General features: G+C 42.0%; 1 protein-coding gene across 5 annotated transcripts in view; it reads right to left on the bottom strand.

Moving 5' to 3' along the window:
- Positions 1-13,684, bottom strand: part of RUNX2 (RUNX family transcription factor 2) — a 354,193-nt gene extending 340,509 nt beyond the window's left edge. For all 5 annotated transcript variants that reach the window (XM_068142991.1, XM_068142992.1, XM_068142994.1 and 2 more), the window contains exons 1-2: positions 12,171-13,684; positions 4,805-4,961 (exon numbers count right to left, since the gene is read on the bottom strand). In XM_068142991.1, the coding sequence (XP_067999092.1) occupies positions 4,805-4,961; positions 12,171-12,464 (451 nt within the window). In that variant the 5' untranslated portion in view covers positions 12,465-13,684. The remainder of the gene's footprint in view (positions 1-4,804; positions 4,962-12,170) is intronic.
- Between the last annotated feature and the right edge of the window lie 5,870 nt (positions 13,685-19,554).

Below are 19,554 nucleotides of genomic sequence, written 5' to 3'. Positions count from 1 at the left end.
GTTGTAATCTGTTAGATATGCAACGGTTAGTCATGTCAGATAGTCAAAACTGAAAACTGTTTCAAGACAGGAAAAGGTGGGCGTACAACGGTGACTCAATAAAACAGTCAGCAGTCTTTGGCCTTCATGCTCATTTAAGCTGCTACTTTACCAGACTCTTAAAACTCCCATTCTTCCCCCCTTCCCTGTCTGTAGACGTGCATTTTTGCTGTGAGGGCTTTTCCTCTTGCTGAACTCTTGAAGGCATTCAATCAAGACACAAATCTTAAACGATATGTAACAGGGCAAACTTAATGCCTTTTTTTTTTTTTTTTGAGCCTAATATAGAACAACTTACATATAAAGCATAATACAGAACAGAGCTTTGTCTGTCAAACCCAGTAATTGGTCTTTCTTTCTGGTCCAAGATGCATATCCCCCAATCCTGCTTAAGATATGCATCATTTATTATGAGGAGTGCAACTTCAAACTGCCTTGGCTATATTTTTCACAAACTGGAATGTGACATGGATTTATTTTTCTTTTTCAGAAAATATAACTATCATTTAGAGTAAAAATATTTTTCAGGTGTAGCTGCATTCCAGCTGTGCCCACCTCTCTGAGAGATGCAGGTCAGAAAGGTGGAGATTAAGGCACCACAAGAAGTGCTGGAATCTCAGGAGGCTTAATTCCACCCCAGCGGAGATGCGTGTCTGAAGATGTCTTTCCCCAGTTTAATTAGGCAACAGATTACTTTTCAGATCTTTTGAGAGTGATCATCACAGGAAGAGGTGTACGTAGGATATTCAGTCTTTGTCCAGTCCAACCCATCCACCATCCTCAGAGGAAAATTATGTGTCCTTCCATCGTACAGAGTGTGCATAGGCAGCTTTCTCACACAGCAATAACTCTAAAGAAGCACATAGTGCCTCCATGTCTGCTTGTTTGGGGCAGAAAATGATGCAGGCCTGTTATCCCTCTTCAAGTAAGAATTAAGCCAATTGCTTGGATATATACAATTTGTGAGGGATGGGATCAAGGCTTGCTTTGGTACCAGTTTATCGTGTCAGAAAGTCTTGTCTATGAAATGGTGTGATGATAACATTCAGATCAATTACTCATATAAAATGCATAGAATGATATTTGTTGCAAAAATACTAAAGGGATTTTCCATATACCTTTGAATGAAGAATTTAGCCTTTTGATGCTATCATTCTATCTACACTATTCTGTTCTATCAGTGTAAAATTCTATGATGACTAAAAACTAACCCAGGAAAATTCACTACTTGTAGGACCTGTAACAATCACTCTACAGATACAAGAAAAGCACTGCAAGACCTACACTAAGTACATCTCAACAGAATACAGTGGTTAGAAAAATCATATTCCTTAATATAAAGAGCTACATTTCAACCTTGCCTGTGAACACCTCTAAACTGCTACCTCTCGGCCAACCTAACATGAACAGGTAAGCATCTAATCTGAAAGGGAAACTGGGTTTCCTCTCTAACTGGTATTCTATCAAACCAAAACATTACTGAAGTTAACACTGATGAATGCCCTCCACTCAGTAAAACCATACATCACTCCATCATGGGGAGATGCAAAGCTCTGCCGGGGTGCTCAGGTTCCAGCGCTTTCAAGATATATTTACATATTACAGGATGAAGAACAAAATACTTTAAGGTCCTCTGTTTCAATGAGGCTTATTCCTTCCACAGATATCTCTCCTCAGCTAAGAAATCCTTTAATGCACTTTTTATAACCTGCCTTTATTCCCTTTAGTAATTTAAAATATCCACTTTTAGAGGCTAAAGACTAATTGTAGTTCTCTTTTATTAAATTTCCCAGCCAAGAAGTCACCTGGCACTCTTGCTTCAGTGTGTCTAAACTGTGCATTCTTTGTTATTCACACATGTGAGATGAGCTAACACAGAGGATGTGGACATATGCTGAAGGACAAGGCAAACCTCAGAAATTAGCTTGAAAGGTGACTCTGCAGCTTGTGCATGTTGCATATTTTTTCAGTTAGATGCTAATGTGATTAAAGAATCAGAACACACCAAAATTAAGGTTTATGATCCTTTGCTTATTGAAGACAAGAATTCTTTTTTCCCTGTGCTGTCAATCAGGCTTGTAAAAGTGAGCCACTGCCTCAAAACCACATATAAACAACTTCTGCATTCACATAAAGTGCCACGGTTACTTATTCTTATGAATCCAGAAAAGGTGTTTAAGAGAAATTATATAAACAAAAACGTGAAGCTTCTGTCAGGCAAACAACATTAATATACATAAAAAGCAAGTTTCTCCAATGAGCCATGGGAAGCAAGAAAAAACGTGGGAGAGGAGGTGAAGTGGTAAGCTGATGATTCAGACTTCACAATCAAATTTAGAGATAGAGAGATCAAAGAGCAAGCTGTTTAGAAAGATGTAAATCTGAAGTCAGGAGCAGGTGTGGATTAGTTTCTTGCCACCAAAAAATTATTCCTTTATTACTTTATTTTTCCTGTTCTACTTTAGGACTTATGTCTACTGATACTTGTCAATGTAAGAAGCTTTCTCACTTCTGTTTGCAACTACTGCTTTCTTGACCTGCTATTTTAAGCAGAGTTCTAAAAAATCTATCATTAATGGTAACTCTTCTCCTTCTCTCCCTCTCTCTCTCCCCCTCTCTGTTCTAAGTCTGGAAGACAAGTCTGGACCAATTTCTCCATCCTGCCTCTGGCAGCAGAATGCAGCATTTCAGATCCTCCACTGAGTCCCAGCTGCTTCAAAGGAAAAGCCCTACTTTCTTCCGTTAAGATCATAAGAAATATAGGGGGAGGGGGTCAGCTCTGTTTGGACATAATTACACTTCATCAAAAGAAGCTTTCTTCATCTTCCATGCGTGAAAAGTCTGCAAGCAGTTAAGTCTGTCTTTTTTTCTTCCTTTTTTTTTTTTTTTTTTTTAAATATAAAAATTGCTTTTTGGGAAACTAGCCAAAACTCAGAAAGCCAATATAGTAAAACAGTGCACACCCTTTGTTTTTCTTTGAAGTCTCTTAAATAAATATGTTGAAGGTTTGAAAAGTACACTATCACTTTTCCATAGATTCTACCCAGACTGATCAGAAAAATTCCTATTCCAAGTCTGCTAGACACAAATATAAATTAAACTTTAAGAACCCCATTTTAGAAGATTTGTGTCTGTAGCCGTATCTGCTGAGGCTTTAGGTCGTCTGCTTCATTTCCTATGCTTTAATAAAAAGTATATATCATAGGTTTCAAATGAAATTCACAGATCAGAGGTAGTACATCACATTTCAGCTTTTTTTTCAGCACTACTGAAAGACCGATACACTACTGAACTTTTACTGTAAGGCAGCAGTAGTGATGGAGCCAGAGAACTTTCAAACCTAATCCATCAGCAGAATAACAAAGCATACTGGTTTTTGTGGGTTTTTTAAAAGAAAGCAAGACAAATGGAAGAGATAGGTAACACCTTACCCAAAAAGGCAATGAACTCTATATTCACATTGTGTTACTGTTGCAATAGTTACTCTGTCTTTCAAGTTATTCTTTACTATCAATACTTTTAAAGTTGTAAAATGATAAAAAAGGATTGTTGGCCAAGTCACAGCCATGCTCATGAACTCACACAAAGCACTTGTGAAAACGTGTCAACTGATCTAGATTATCTAGGCCTCTGTCATAAGTTTAACTTTTTTTTGGACAAATAATGGTTCTTTCCTTATGAATAATTGCAACTGTTTTCTAAAGAATATTACTGCAACATCAGCTTTATTGTTGATTTCCCAGCATAACTGGCTTCTGCCACTTTGGTTTGCCCCATGCAAGGCTAGTTTAAAATAATGAGTAATGACCTCAAATACATAAAGGGAAAAGTTGAATCAGTGACTGATACAACAAATCCCTCTGAAGATTGTTGCAGCAAAAAGTGAAGTGCCAGCTTCCTTCAAGCTATCCTTTCAATCATTACCTAAAATTTGAAAGCAGCTGAAAGACTCTTAAAGAGGAATTCTTAAAAGCTTGCAATGATTACAAAGGCTTTTGATGGGTGTCACACAGCTTCCAGATTATAGGAAGCTCCTAAACAGCTGGAAGACAATGACAGCACTCTAGATCTTCAAAAAATAAAAATAAAAAATTGAAAGTAACCCTGTCATCTAAAGTAAAGGTTAAGTTTAGTTCGAACCCAAGCTTACCAGTAAATCACAAAAAGTCAACCAGTTTACTAAAACAAAATTACAGCTTATTTTTGCAGGTCCTATGCAGTTTGATTGTAAAAGGCAAGGAAGTCACTAGAAAGCTTTCAACCAATAGCTGTAAGCTTTTAAAGATGTAAGCCCTTAAAAAATATAACCTATAGCACATGTGATATGTAAAATCCTCTTAATTATAGGTCTTCTACAACAACTTCAGAAGCAGCTTTACTGCTAAAGGGAATTCTCAGTTATTCACTGCCATTGCCCAAGATACATTTCCCTGAGATACATTTCAACTTGACATAACCTAGATCGCTAGTGCCTCCAATTTCTTCTACCTTTGCTGTCTGATTAAAATTGGGAAACAGGTACTCCTTGAATTGTTTTTCAAAACCTGGATCTGATTAAAATGTCCAGAGATGTGAGGAGCCAGAGAAACTCTTAACTTGGCTCACACAAATGCTGAAGTCTGCAAATAAAACATGCATTCATCCCTCCAAATGAAAGGCCCACAGTGATTTATTTACAGATTAATAAGTATTTCATTGCAAAGTATATGTGATGTATAAACACCATTCTTACTTCGCTATGGACACGTAAAATGCAGAGGCCTACCTCTTCCACTTCTGCCCACAAATCGTAAGTCATTAAATCTGGCCACCTGGTTCTTCATCACAGCAGAAGCGTTTCGCAGCTCTGCAGAGTAGTTCTCATCATTTCCAGCCATGACAGTGACCACTGTCCCATCAGGCACTTCTCCTAAGGCCACCACCTGTTAGAAGTGGAAGAGAACCACAGCTCGTGAGGCAACATTTTAAAAACACATGACCGTCCCAGTTTTGCAGGCTGCCATGCTCTTTTCAGAGCTCTGTGGCAGCCTCTCCAGCCCACTGTGGTGAAGAGTCGTGTATTAGCTGAACACAGAACAAAGTGCCACATCAAACAAATAAACATCTTGTATTGTCTCCCTTTCTCATAGCCTAATAGGGAGTTTGTTCTTTGTTACATTTCTTCAGAAACACTCAACATCCTTATGTACAGTGTATGGTTTAATGCCTCCTAAAGGCCAACTTTGTTCTTAGCAACCAGCGAGAAAACATGAGGCATGGCTCGTATCCATAAATTATATGCAGGAACACATTTGAAATAGAAAATTAGGAATTCCTTTTAGCAGCCTTATCACCCAGATTTGATTCTACTTCTCTGATGATTGCACCCATCACCCTGTCCCCAGAGCTCCTCAGACTTCAAGCCAGAGAGAAACTCCCCATGTACCCATCCCAGGAGTGGCACCAGGGGCATTAGCAGACAAAGCTCTCCACCCAACACACTGCTGAGATGGAGCACTGTACAACTGGAATTTAAACTTTGCAGATGCTACATAAAACAAAGGCTGTATTTCCTTGCAGGCATGTAAATCTTCATAGCGCTCACAAGAGTCGCATGTGGTTAGTGCTGATACCTCACTCAAATTCCAGGATGGGTGAACAGAAAATATCAAAGTGTTTCTCCTTACATTTCAGCTAGCATCTGATAGTCTCACTTGTATGCTTTAGTGGCTGCATAGTGCTCCAAAATCTGATTAGATAAATGCCACAGAGCAGACAGCTACTGCCTTCTAATTTAAAAAATCTAGGGATATCTACACTGTTGTTACAGCATTGTGACTTTTTAAAGTAAAAATAAAATTAAACAGAAGTATGAAGTTATGAGGATGAAAATATACATGTTTCTTCATGTGAGGTAAAAGTCCACAGAAGTATAAAGAAAATAACTTATTTTTGCCCAGATAGCTAATACTGATGTTGGAAAAAACTTTATAACAAAAAGAGATTCACAGATATCGCATGGCTGAGCTTGAACTTTAAAAAACAATATTGTGAGATACAAAGTCTGTCTCCTTGCAGATTCTACCAGTTTGCATGGTTACATATGACTTTTTATATTATTCAGAGTACTTTATTCTGTCCCCTGAAATATTACATTTTGTTATAAGCCTGGCTTGAAATGTCTTTCCCATAAATGATCCTCTCTGAAACTAATAATTGCATGTTGCAGTTTAGTATTATTTCAGTGGAAAGAATGATAAGTTCCAAATATATAGGGAGAGCACTATATGTTCCAGTGCACTGTACAGTGCTTTTCTAAAACAATAAAAAATAGTGAAAAGGTATTCAAAATCGGAAAATATTTTAAATAGACCATATTACTGAAATTTACAGCCTGTCTAATTTAAAAGAAATATTGAACAGAAAAAAAGAAAGGAAAGATGAAACACTGTATAAAAAGGATGCTTTTCTCTTTTTCCGTGAAACACCAGGTAGTACCACCTCAAACTGAAAACTGAGTTTGCCACAAACTACTGTGAGGTCTCTGTGTATCAAGCAAAGATCTTACTTTAAAGTGATATGAATGTCTCTGAACATAAAAACACAGGAACCACCGATGTGGGTAAGATCCGAGGTCCTACTAGCTCACAGCCTTGGGTCTGACAGTAATCAGGTCTGACGGCTTCAAAGCAAGGCATAAGGAATAATAAGTTATAGTGAAATAACAAATAATAATCTGCTAAACAGATTATAGACCTGACTCTAAACTTAAATAAATGGATATTGGCTTAAACTCTAAAGCATGGGGCTTGAGACTACTTATAAAACACTCCCTTCCCAGTCTGTGATAGACTACGTTATCTCTTGTCACACACATTAGCTATTCAGGGGAGTTGCAACCTATGCTTTTTATATCTCATGAAACAAAAAGAATCACATTAACTCCAGAAATGCAAAGAAGCAGAGAGCACAGGAGGAAGTGTGATTCTGCCAGGGGCCTCAGAAGAGGGAGCGAAATGACTGCAGCCTTAGCTCACCCCTTTCTTTCTAGGTAACTAGAGCACAAAGCATATGGTGGCATCACACTGCCATCTCAACCCAGTCTCCCGGACGTGGGTATAGCTTGCAACACCTGGGCAGGGGGGAGCCAAACCTCTAAAAAAGGCCCTGCTTCTCCCACGTTGCTTTTCAGAGCTTTCTTCTCTACCCTTTGCACCCAATGCCAATTCAATTTGGCAGCTTAAAAATCAGCCTAAAACTGCACTTGCCACTGTTGGGGTCACTAGGCTGAACAAGAACTGCACCATTACTGAGATGCAACAACTTTTTCATGCAGGATGATGCAATATCACTGTCTCATTAAAAATCTTAAGGAAAAGACTAAGTGAAATCAGAGGTGAAAATAGCTTTGGCTAATAAAATATTCCCCTGTTACAGGGGAAGCTCCCCTGATACACAACAGGGGTAATATGCTTATTCATAGTTATTTGTCATAAAATACCAGAAAACTATTGCATCCATACATAACAGCACAGGTTAGAAAAAAGCTTTGCAAAACATGCTTGAAACCCCAGGATAAACCTATCATTATGAGAATTTTAAAAAGTAACTTTACATACTGAAAGACTGTTGGCACAAACCATGATTCGGTAATTTTATGCCACATATCAATCAAAAATTATTTATGTATTCTTAGAAAGAGAACTGTGGCTGCACTGTGAAATGAATAAGGACTGCATTAAAAAAAAAATTAAAATTCCCAGTAGACACAGTGATCATTCCTTATCTATTCTTCAAACACAAGTATCTCTACTTTTAAAAAATTTGTATTTCTCATTCAAAACTACCTACACATTTTGCCGATTAAAGGTAGATCTCGGGCTTGCTTTTTTGGTTTGTTTTATGCTTTGGGTTTTTTTAAAGTAAAGATCAGAAAGGTATACAAATTAAAACCAAACCAATTCTTACAAGTTGAAAAAAACAAACCCTATGTTCTTTTTTTGCATAACACAATTCTCATCTTGCTAGGCAACCTGTTTGCCCAGTTTCAGTCCAGTGCGATTTGAACTGGTCAAAGTATGTACCCTAAAGACGGAAGTCAGAAGCACAAAGCAAAACTACTATACAACAGCAGAGTAAAATGGTTGGTTAAAAAAAAAAAAGTAAGGCTAGTGTACATGCTAAATAGTTCCTCTCAAACACTCCTAGCTACCACTTTAACAACTTTTCTTGCAAAATGCTGAAATCAAAGAGCCTCAAAATGTAAGATCTTCCATACTGAAAACGCCTTTTCCAGAGATTGCCAAAAGAGCATCTGACACTATTAAAAATATTTTAATGTTCTGTAACTTAAAACAGAATACCTGATTTGCACTACTTTTTGTTTCAAAATATACATCTGGGCTGACAATTTATACAGCAGGTTTTGGCTTGAAGCTATTTAAAACAGCTGAGTTATAAACCCTGAAAATTGGGGGTTGGAGTGGAAATGCTGACAAACAAGTCTTAACTACTGTGATGCTACTGGGGAGAGGTTTTAGACTTCATGTCCTTTTCTTTTTTCTTTTTCCTTCTTTTTTTTTTTTCCTTGCTTTTAGGTTTACTAAGACTCTCTGCTATTATCAGCATTGTACAGGACACATAACATCTACCGTGAAAGTCTTTATGACTTTCAGTAAGAAATCCCTGGCAGACAAATAAACCAAGGGCCAAATTCTGATGACTCTACTCAAATAAAGTACTGATAACCATTAAGAAGTGAATATGATTTGGACCTGAGTGCATAATATCTATTTCTTTTATACTAGAATATCAATAGATATCTAGCGGTGAATCAACGGGTACACATCTAATACTCTTCCCCACAAACCCAGTTTGCATTAACAATATTAGTTAGTATCCCAGTGCATATAAACATTAATACTTAAATTTCAAACCTAATACTAAGCCAGTATTATTTTTAAAAAATGTATAATGTAACACAGAACTGTTTATAACATACTTCCTCTCCTGCATATGATTTATATCTCCTTTTAAAAAGCAGTGCTATATCCAAAGCACTTTTAACTGGAGATCTTTGCAAGAGAATTATGACACACTTAACACACCACTCAAAACATGATCATCTTGCCAATAAAACTTCAAAAAGTGTGTTGTCTGTGAGCTATTTTACTTTGTTACTCTTTAGCCAAATTTTCTATATCCCAAATCAGGGATAATTCCCATTCTGTTATATCACAGCCAAGTGTTTCACTGTATGATACACATGGATTCTTTGGTCTTGAAGTATAGGACAACTGAATGCAAGGTACATTTGAGGAATTAAATGAATATTAAAACTGTCCAAATTATTTCAACCCACTATCAAACTAATCTACCAATAAATAAGGGCCTACAGATCTTCAGAATATTTTTAAAAGTATGCATTGCATACCACATGTGAAAACACAGAAGCACCCACAGCAGAAAGGTGCAGGGGGCAATGCCTACCCCGATGCATCAGTCAACCAGTCAGATGTACACCTGCCCCTCAACAACCATATGTAGAGCCCAAATATGTGACCTATGTGTATACACACACACACACACAAAGATTGGATGCTCCAAACATTTTCTAGCCATTTATCATGTGTCAGCATTCTCATTGTAATAATAATATTCTGACTACTTTAATATTTAGTTCAGATCTTTCCCTTACTCTAATGAACTGTGACCACATCCTTTGAATTGCTGTAAGGTAGCAGAAGGCTCAGATGCTTAAGTGAAAACTGCCACGCAAGTACAATATACAGAGCTCTTGTGTCCCTTCTATAAAGAGTAACTATAATACCAACTTAATCCAATGCTCAATTAAATTATAATCACAGTTCTCCAAAAGCTCCTCCTCCTTACCTCGAAACTCCTGTGAATCAGAAATCCTGTGATCCACACCTAGAGAGCCTTTGAGTACTACACTGAGTCACAAAACCAGAAGATAACCCATTTTTCTGCCATTTCTACATACGTCCAACTATAATAACCTCCAGAAGCACGCCCTATACAAAGGGTCCCTCCTGCAACTCCAAGTTCTCCCACACAAGAGCACCCCTCTAACATTTTTCATCTCTCATCTGCACCCCTCTTACATTTTTCAATTAAAGCTTCATCTTTATCACCAGTCACTTTAACACCAGCTCATTTATCTGCTTGTACTAATTTTTCCCAGATAAACGTCTGTGATAAAACAGCCAGAAATCAGGAAGCACAAGGACAAGGCAATGTTCTGGGTGCAACTGCTTTCCAAACTCTTCTACCTTTTGAGTGTTTTCCAGGCACACTACTTTTCATGTAGCAGATGTAGGAGTGATGACCCCTTTGCAGGGTCACCTCACCCTGACCCCCACACCTTGCTTGGGCACATGCTCTGGGACACCCTACATGGCCCACTCCCTACCAAAGGCCACAGGAGAGAAAACTCCAAAGGGAGCACTTTCAAATATTGGTAGGGGAGGAAAAGGGCTCACTTTAAAGCATGCAATTATTCTTGTTAATATTACCTTTTTTAAAAAGATCTTTTCCTCTCATTAGCACACCATGGATATGCAGACAGACAATTAAAAACAGCAGACCGGGGTGGTATTTATTGTTTAAAAGCGCGAGCCTTGCCAGGGAGAGCATATTCTGGCCAGACGCTTCCTCGCTTGTCCACCAGGAGAAGTGAAGAGGACCCCGTCCCCCCGAAGGAGCCCAGTCCCTCACTTCCCAGACCCATCTCTAACTGGGCTGCCTATGGGGTAGGGGAGAAAATTCCCGGCCTTCCACCTGACCCTTGGACCCCAGCCTGACCCTTGGACCTCAGCCCTTCCAGCATGCTTCAAACCCTAAATCCCTCTAAATCCCCCAGTCTCACCCCTGGGAGTGGAGAGGGAGGCTGGGGCACTCCGGTAGGCGAGGTATTTGGTTTCTCCTGCGGGGCACCCACTTCGCACCCTGACTCTGAGCTCTGGCTAGTGAGTGAATACCCCGTTACTCTGGGAGGGAAAGCAGAAATGTTTTGTTTGCTTGTTTGTTTGTTTGTTTGTTTGTTTTAATAAAGGAAAGCCCAAGAAGGGGTCTGTGGGGAGAAGAAGGTGCCTCCAAGGCTGCTGGGAGAGGGTAACAGGGTGCGAAGGGGCTGTGGCTAGGGACATACCGGCACTTCCCCGCGGGGATGCAGCCGGGAAATGTGCGCGCTGTGCGGCGAGGCGAGGGGTGCATGGCAAGGGCTGCACGGCAAGGGGTGCGGGGAGGGGGGGTGGGCACTGGAGCCGCTGAAAGGATAAGGAGGGCAGAGCAGTCACTGCAAGGCGGGAGGGCACAGAGGGCATTACGGGAGGCACAGGAAGCACGGGGGGCACGGGAGCCACTGCAGGGAAGGGGGCTGGGGGGAAGAGGAGTGGTGGGTGGGTATAGGAGGCACTGAGGGGCTGCACAGAAGGCACTGGACTACGATGGGGACAAGGACACCTTGCAGGACAGAGAGAGGTAGGGGAGGCACTGTGGGAGAGAGCGCACAGAGGCTCCTGCAGGACTGAGGCGGGAGTGACAGGCGGCACAGTAGGACGAAGGGAGCACTGAGACACTGTAGGACGGGGGGGTACAGGAGGCAAAGCAGGACGGAGATGGGCTAGAAAAAGACACTGGAATACTGCGGGGGGGGGGGGGGGGGGGGGGATAGAGGGTAGAGGAGGCAGTGGGAAAGAAGTATAGAAGGCATTTCGGGATGAGGGGGGTATAGGAGGCGTTGCAGGACGAATGGCACAGAAGCCTCTGCGCTGCATGCCCGGGGGGCGCCGAGGGTACTGCAAGACCGGACACAAATACGGAAGCCCCAGTGGGCCGAGGGGGTGTATAGGAGCTATTTCAGCATGGGGGACACACAGAAGCCCCTGGAGGTTGAGGGGGCACAGGAGGCACTGCAGACTTGGAGGGAGGAGGGACAGGAGACATTGGGGGGGGAAGCACAGAGGCCCCTGCGGGTCGGGGCGGGGGGCACTGCAGGCCGAGGGGGAGTGGAGGTGCCAGAGAAGCCCCTGCGCTCCACGGGGGCAGAGGCAGCTCTGCGGGAGGAAGCGCGGCGCGGCGTGGGGGGAGGCATCCCGATCCAGCGGCGGCTGCGGGAGGGGGTGTCTCACCTTGAATGCCACCGGGAGGGTCTTGTTGCAGCGCCAGTGCGAGGGCAGCACGGAGCAGAGGAAGTTGGGGCTGTCGGTGCGGACCAGCTCGGCGGGGTGGTCAGCGATAATCTCCACCATGGTGCGGTTATCGTGGGGGCGCAGCCTGGGCACGGCGGCTCCTGCTTCTTGCTGCTGCTGCTGCTGCTGTTGGGCTACTACGACCGGGCTGACTTCGCTCATCTTGCCGGGCTGCAGGCTGCTGGAGGGGGGGCTGAATCTCCGGCTGGTGCTGGGATCTACGGGAATACGCATCACAACAGCCACAAGTTAGCGAATTGGGGGGCGGGGGGGAGCTGTAGGGGGATCTCTCGAGGAGGCGTGTAGTGGGGGGTGGGTGTTGTAAAAAAAGCGAAAATAAAGGGGTGAATGAAAAAGTGAAGGAGTGAGGGTAAGGGGCAAAAAAGCAAACAAGGAAAATAAAATTACAAACAAAAACCCAGAAGCGGATTAAACGACCAAAAAAAAAAAAAAAAAAAACAAAAACAACTCAGTCTGTTTTTCTTTTGGGCTTTTCGTTTTTAAAAGAAGGACGGAGGGGGCGGGGGGCGATGCCGGTCTGGTGGTGTCTGCAGCCTGGAACAGCGAGGAGACAAGAGTCTAGCTGTGGGGTTCCGGGGCTGCCCCTCTCAGCAAAGCCCGGCTGGAAACTGCATGGTCCCGGCTTTTGCCCAGCTGCTAAACGCTGCTGCTGCTGCTTCTCCTCCTCCTTCCTTCCTTCTTTCCTTCTATGCACAGTCTCTCTGCTCTTTTCCCTCCTTCCAGCCACCGCTTCTTCCCTCAAGTGCTTGAATGTCTTTCCTTTTTTTCTTTCCCTCCCTCCCCGTCCGCTTTTCTTTTTCAGATTTTCAAGAGGTTGTCTCGGGAGTGAAAACTCGCTTGCTGGTTCAGCTTCCTGGGCTGCTGCTGTTGGCGGCGGCCAGAAGAGGAGCGCAGCTCTCAAACGCGGAGGGGGGGGGAGGTGTTCAGGGGAATAGGGGAATGTCCTGATTTCCTCCGAAGAAACAAAAAAGCCTCGCTGAGACAGAGGCGAGAAGCCGCCGGGCTCCCCCGCTTATTGCCTTTGGCTTCAGGAACCGGGGGCTCGGGAAGTGGCTTGGGAAAAGTGGCTCCCCCTTCTCAAAAAAAAAAAAAAAAGAGGCGCTCTCAAAACGTTGTCGGAGTGGAAAGAAAGTGGGGTTACTGGGGTGAGGAGGAAAGTCACAGGACCAAGAATCAAAAGGGAGACTTTAACCGGTTCCTTCGGGAGGATCGGGACTTAAGAGAAGTTGGACTTTCGGATTCCCAGGGAAAAAAAAGTGGGGAGCATAGCTGGAAAAAGCCTTCACATCACCCCAAAACACCCCTCCTTGGGCTGATTTCTAAAATGTGACCAAGTAAATTCTAGGAAAAGGCAGCCTCGGTACAGTCCGGTCCTTTTAATTAAGTCGATGATGGGTCCAAGTCCTTGGAGCTGAGCAGGCTAAGCAAAATCGTTGTTTCAGCGGGGGGGGGGGGGGGGGGGAGAATCACGAAAATGTCGGTTTGAGTTAATTTTCTTTCCGAAAAATCCTGTTTGGTGGTTTGTTTGTTTTTTTTTTTAAAGGCAACCAAACCCAACAAACTTCTTTAGAGTCCCCAGAAGTTGAGGTCGGTGAAGATGAAGGAGTCGAAAAAACACCACCAACCAAAAAAAACCCAAGCCCCCCCTCCCCAAAAAAAAACAAACTCAAAACAAACCACGCCACAGGTTTGTTGGTTGGTGCTTTTTGTTGTTTTTTTTCTGGTTCTGAATGGGGTTTTTGGAGGCTGGGATTTCTAATGATTAGGGTTTTGTGGTTTATATATACAGGGCTCTCTGGCTAAGGCGATCATTATGCTGATGAGAGTCAGCAGCACCTGGTGCCTCAGTCCTCAGACTTCTGCAGCCTTCAAAATAAATAAAACAATGCACACACACCCCTCAGGAGGAGAAACTTCGCTTGAAGTCGCTCTCACCCACGGGGAGTGGGACGGCGGTGCAGGGGGTGGGAGCAGGAAACAGCCTCCGATCTCCACTTCTCTCCGGGTTTTTTTCCATTAACACTTTTGAGTTTGTTTCTTTAAAAAAAAATAGGCATGAAAAATCTTGTTTGCAAAAAAAATAATAGTAGGAATAATTTGCTGCCAAAGTTTTTTTTTTTTTTTCGCTAAGTCTCCGGTAGTCTAAAGCCTAAACCATTTCCTTGAATGAATGAAAGCTATAAAACCCGCTTCAGACTATTAAGGTAAAAAGAGTCTGGTTTGTTTACTCCCTTAAGAAAAAGGAAGGAAAAAAAAAAAAAAAAAAAAAAAAAAAGAAAGCCCGATCTTATTAAAAACAATTTACATACCCAATAGTAAAATAGTGTAAGCGCCTCCCAGGACAGATAACAACCTATCACAACCCTCCCTCTAATTTCTAAGGCTTTACTTCGACTTACTACTTCCACCTTCTTGCAAAAAGTCGGCGCTGAATGTGTGCTCTTTGGTCGCCGCCTGTGTGTGACTCTGGGCGGTGTGTCTCTGTCTGTCTGTGTTGGGGAGGGTTGTATGTGTCCTTTTAACGCAGCCTTTGCAAGCTTTAAGCCCGGCACCCAGACTCAGCAGAAAAGCCAGGTTCGTTGCGCCAGCCCCTCCGCGAGAAGCCCGGCTACGATGCCCGGCGGCCCCGCGTACATGGGCACGGGGAGAGTGTTTTTGTGGGGGTGTGGTGGGTAAAGATGCACCTCAGGAGTTGTTTCCGCGCTCCGCGGAGCCTCCGCGCTCTCCGTCGCCCTGCCCACCGTGCATCCCCCCCGGCCATCTTCCTCCGTTTCCCCTCTGCCCCCAAATTTTTGCCCCCCCCACCTTCCCCCGAGAGCGAATCCTGCCGGCTGTGCACGGGGGGAAGGTGCGTGCAAAGGCAGCAGCCAGGCTGCAGAGCTGCTCCTTCCGTTTTTGATTTTAAAGAATCCTGCTAAAAAAAAAATCTGATGTTTGGTCACAGGGGAGAGCTCTCGTTCCGCGTCCCGCCGGGCCGTCGCGGCGGCACCGCTCCCTGCCCCAATGCCTCCGCTTCTCCGTCTTTCCCACGGTCACAACGGAGAGTAACAGCCCCTGATCAACTGCCTCGCAGGGATCAGTATCTTATCCCCTTTCCCCCTTCCCTTTTGTTTCCCCTTACTTCTTTCCATACACCCCACACACACACCCTACCCCACCTTTTTTTTGTTTGTTTGTTTGTTTTGTTTCCCTTTCCCTGGTCCCCTGGTGTTGGAGGGGCTGTGGAAGTTTTCTATCCTGTTGTGAAAATGGAGCCACTGTGTATAACATTGAAACCCCCTCCTGAGCTTGCCCACCTTTTCTGACAACCACAGAAATCTGAAATCTGTTTTTCCCCCAGAAGTGGCCACAAGCATCTCCAAATGACAATTTACTCATCAACTACAATGACTAGTATATTAAGAAGTTCTGGTTTGCTATAATTGCAATTCAGAAGACATATTATTTCATAATTATTTTGATATAATATTTATAACAATATGTTTGTTGCTTCCCCTCCACACGCCTTTAGCTGGAGGGGAAGCAGATGCCATCAGAGATATTCCAAAGATGCTAGAAAAAAGGCAAGAGGTTCTCATATCAAAATGCTATATAAGCCTGACAATTACGATTTATTTTATTTCTAACAAGAAGTCTCCTCTCTTCCTACTAAAATAAAAAAGTTAATTAGGACAAACTAAACAAAGTTGTTGGAAGCTACCAGTGTAAGGTCACTTAAAATAGTCCATGGTTATTTTTAATGTTGAAATAAAATTTTCCACTGAATGCCCTAACAAAGTTTCAGGTATCTGTCAGAGCTGATTTTCAGTCTCCATGCAAAAATATTTTTCTGGTGAACATTTACACTTTTCACAGGAACTTACAACAGCCCAGAACAGATCAGAACTTAGAGCACTACAATTTTATTTAAATGGTTCTGGACAAATTAATAAAAGTACCAGTAATCTTTATGGACCTGCATAAAAGCTGGATGGGATTTTTCAGGGAAAGTCATGATATATGTAATCTGGAACATTGGCTGAAATGGAGAGCAGCCGTGCTGCTCGGCTTTCCTCGGCTTTTATTTCAGAACTTCTTGGAATTTTAGCATTGGTTGCAAAATGGGTCATATTTTAAGATGTTAGAGAATTGCAGGAGGTCAGTGAAAAAATGCGCATAAAAATGTGCTTGCCTGGCAAATTATGTCTTAAAAAACACCCTTGGTTTCCCTTTATAGTATCATAGTATCATTCAGGGTTGGAAGGGACCACAAGGATCATGTAGTTCCAACCCCCCTGCCATGGGCAGGGACACCCCACACTAGATCAGGCTGGCCAGAGCCTCATCCAGCCTGGGCTTAAACACCTCCAGGGACGGGGCCTCGACCACCTCCCTGGACAACCCATTCCAGGGTTTCACCACTCTCATGGTGAAGAACCTCCTCCTCACATCTAGCCTGAATCTCCCCACCTCCAGCTTCATTCCAATAGTATCATAGTATCATTCAGGGTTGGAAGGGACCACAAGGATCATCTAATATAAAACAGGATTTTCATTAGTAGGACTATAGTTGCTGCAATTTCAGCTGTCTTTTAGCTTTTTCAGTTTTAACTGTGTTATGAATACAGCCATAATTGTATTCTTTTTGGACAAAACACAAGCATGTTTTAAAGAGCACCCAGTTCACATTTATAAAACATGGGCCCAGCATGCTCCTGTTGTAAGCATCATATGCCCAAGATGAAAAATAATTGTGAGATTTGGAATATTCCAACCTGGACGATGTTCCCTAAGTAAATGTTTTTGAAGCTAGTTTGTTGAGCTGGAATGTGCTGTGAATATAACGAATACAGAATTTATTTCAAGCTTCTCTATATATGTAAATAGCCTTTGTGAAGGATGAATAAATGAATGGATTCATGGGGTTTGTTATTTTATTGGATATTTTTAGTCAGAGCAACTACAGCAATGTCAACAATTATTACTATAGTCAAGAATTTGCCAATGTTCTCTTTCCAACATATACCTTCCCAAAGTTTTTTGTTTATTCTTGAGAATGTTCATCGAGCCAAACTCTGTGATCTTAAGTATGCTTAATGCTAGAGTGTTTTGTCCAAATTTCCATTCATTTCAGTAGGCAAGATAAGCTCCAGTGTCTCTTGGCAGTGCTTTACTTTCGCTTTGGCTGTAAATTGACTGTTTGCCCAGCTATTCTTTGCTTTTTCTTAAGTATGACAAATAGTAACTCTAGATTTGCACATTATTTGGTCTATTAAGTAGGCATGTGGTAATGAGTTCTGTAACTACAGCAGTCATAGGCAGTCTATGGGCTATGTTTAACTACTGTGGCCCTGCCCCACTGATTTACAGCCTAGATAAAAGAAGATTCTTTGTGTCCCCAAATTAGTCAAAAGCATTTACTATTTCAGCACCCATGCACTGTTTTTTAGCCTTTATAGTCCATGATACAAACATAAGCATAAATGTTTGAGAGACAGGCTAGAAAATGATTACATGAAAAAGATCAGTCTTGAGAATATTACTTTTTTTCCACAGTATTTTCAGTAGGAACTGTACAGGACCGAGAGCTGAGGCTCTTTCATTCTGCCCCAGTATTTGGTGCTGACTTGCACTGTGACCTCGGACAAGCCTTTTGGCAAGTTTTACTTCAGTATAAAATGGGGTACTAAATATTACCATACACCTTTTGAGATATAAAAATACACATTAAATTCTTAGAAGTCCACAGATTAGCAGGGCTCTGCAGCTGTGCAGCATGCCAGTAATACTAAGAGAAAAATTCTGAAAGATGGTAAGAAACCTGCCATATTGCTACTGAAAAACTGTCGGCTTTTCCATGGCACGCAGTGAAGTGCACGTTATACAAACAACAAAGTAAATAGGTACTGCTTCTGACTTTTTTTTCCCCAAAATGATGTATTTTCTGCTTCTCTAATAAGCGAGGGCTGCAAGCCTAGGTCTCAGTCCTACCACAGAGTTCTCTTATTTCCCTCCCTGTCTGCAACCTCTTATGCCCCATTGGAATTGCTTGTATTTCAATGAGGTTTAAAGCAGCAAATGACCAAGTCAAGCAAAGGGCCTACTTGTCATCTTATAACGGCATTTGAAAGAGAAAGCATGACCCATGCTTTCTGGTACTATAAACCTGAATTAGAAAAGTGTATTGCCTGCCCTTTTCAAGTAAATTTTATTCCTTTTCCCCCTTTTGCTTGCAACATGAAAACTAGAAATTAGCTGTACAAAGTTGTTAGTGTCCTCATAGTTAGGGACAAACTGTTTGTTTTTTTTCATGACAAGACTAACTTTTGTCCCTTTCTATTGAGCTTCCTCCTAACTTCTAGGTGACTTCTTTTCAGAATGAGGAAAAAGTCTCAATTTTTTTCCTTGAATGAATGCAGGTAAAATAAGCACTTTTTCTAGGCTAAAAAAATAGAACTTCAATTTTTTGTTTGTTTTTGTTTTCCTTATTTCACTATGTATAAGATCACCATGAGCCAGAAGCTTCACGGTTATATTTTATGTTGACCTCAGCGAAAATTGGTTCCCTTGACTAACTGTGCAGACAGTGAGTGGTATAACTGTTTGTAATTAAAAAGGGTTTGTGCATTTGGAACCTTTCAGAGTCCCAAATTTTGCATGCTGGTTTTTAAAAGACTAATGAAGTGCACTCTGGCCAGATACAAGCTCCTTAAGGTTCACACAGAAGATACTACAAGGTGTAAGTCAACCATGAGGTTGATTTGCTGCTCTCAAACACAAGCACACCATCAAATCCTTGCATTGGCTTTCTCAGTATTGCAAAGGTGAGAATTCGCATTGTAAATCTATTCTCTAGCATGAATGTCAGAAAAAAAATTCAGACTGATTGTTCTTAATAACACGAGTCTTGAAGGTGAAGCAATAGAAAAACACCACTGATAATCTTTTCTAGAAATGATGCAGACATACAACATTGAAAGGGGTGGTGCAATCTGCAAGTGTAAAAGAGAAGAAAGCTGATAGTAATGGTAAACACTGAGTAAACATAATGGATATCAGAAATCAGGTCTTTGACAAACTATAAAAATTAGTCTATTTTTTCTCTTTCTTTCCCCAAAATTCACTCAAATGGTGAAATAAGCATAGGCAGGCCAGACCAAGGTTATAATTACATTTATGGTATGACATACTGTAATCCTGAGAATGCTGAGCACTCTGGTTATGCTTTAGCGTTGTATATGTATGCCCCACAGTCAGTGTGGCCTTAGGATGTTGGGTGTGTGTGGATCAATCCCTTCATTGACTGTTGTGGAACTGGCAGCCA

This window comes from Melanerpes formicivorus, unplaced genomic scaffold, assembly GCF_026170545.1.
Source record: "Melanerpes formicivorus ecotype bairdi unplaced genomic scaffold, bMelFor1.0.p_v2 SCAF_9, whole genome shotgun sequence".
Lineage (NCBI taxonomy): Eukaryota > Metazoa > Chordata > Aves > Piciformes > Picidae > Melanerpes > Melanerpes formicivorus.
This window is presented reverse-complemented; position numbering and strand designations above follow the sequence as displayed.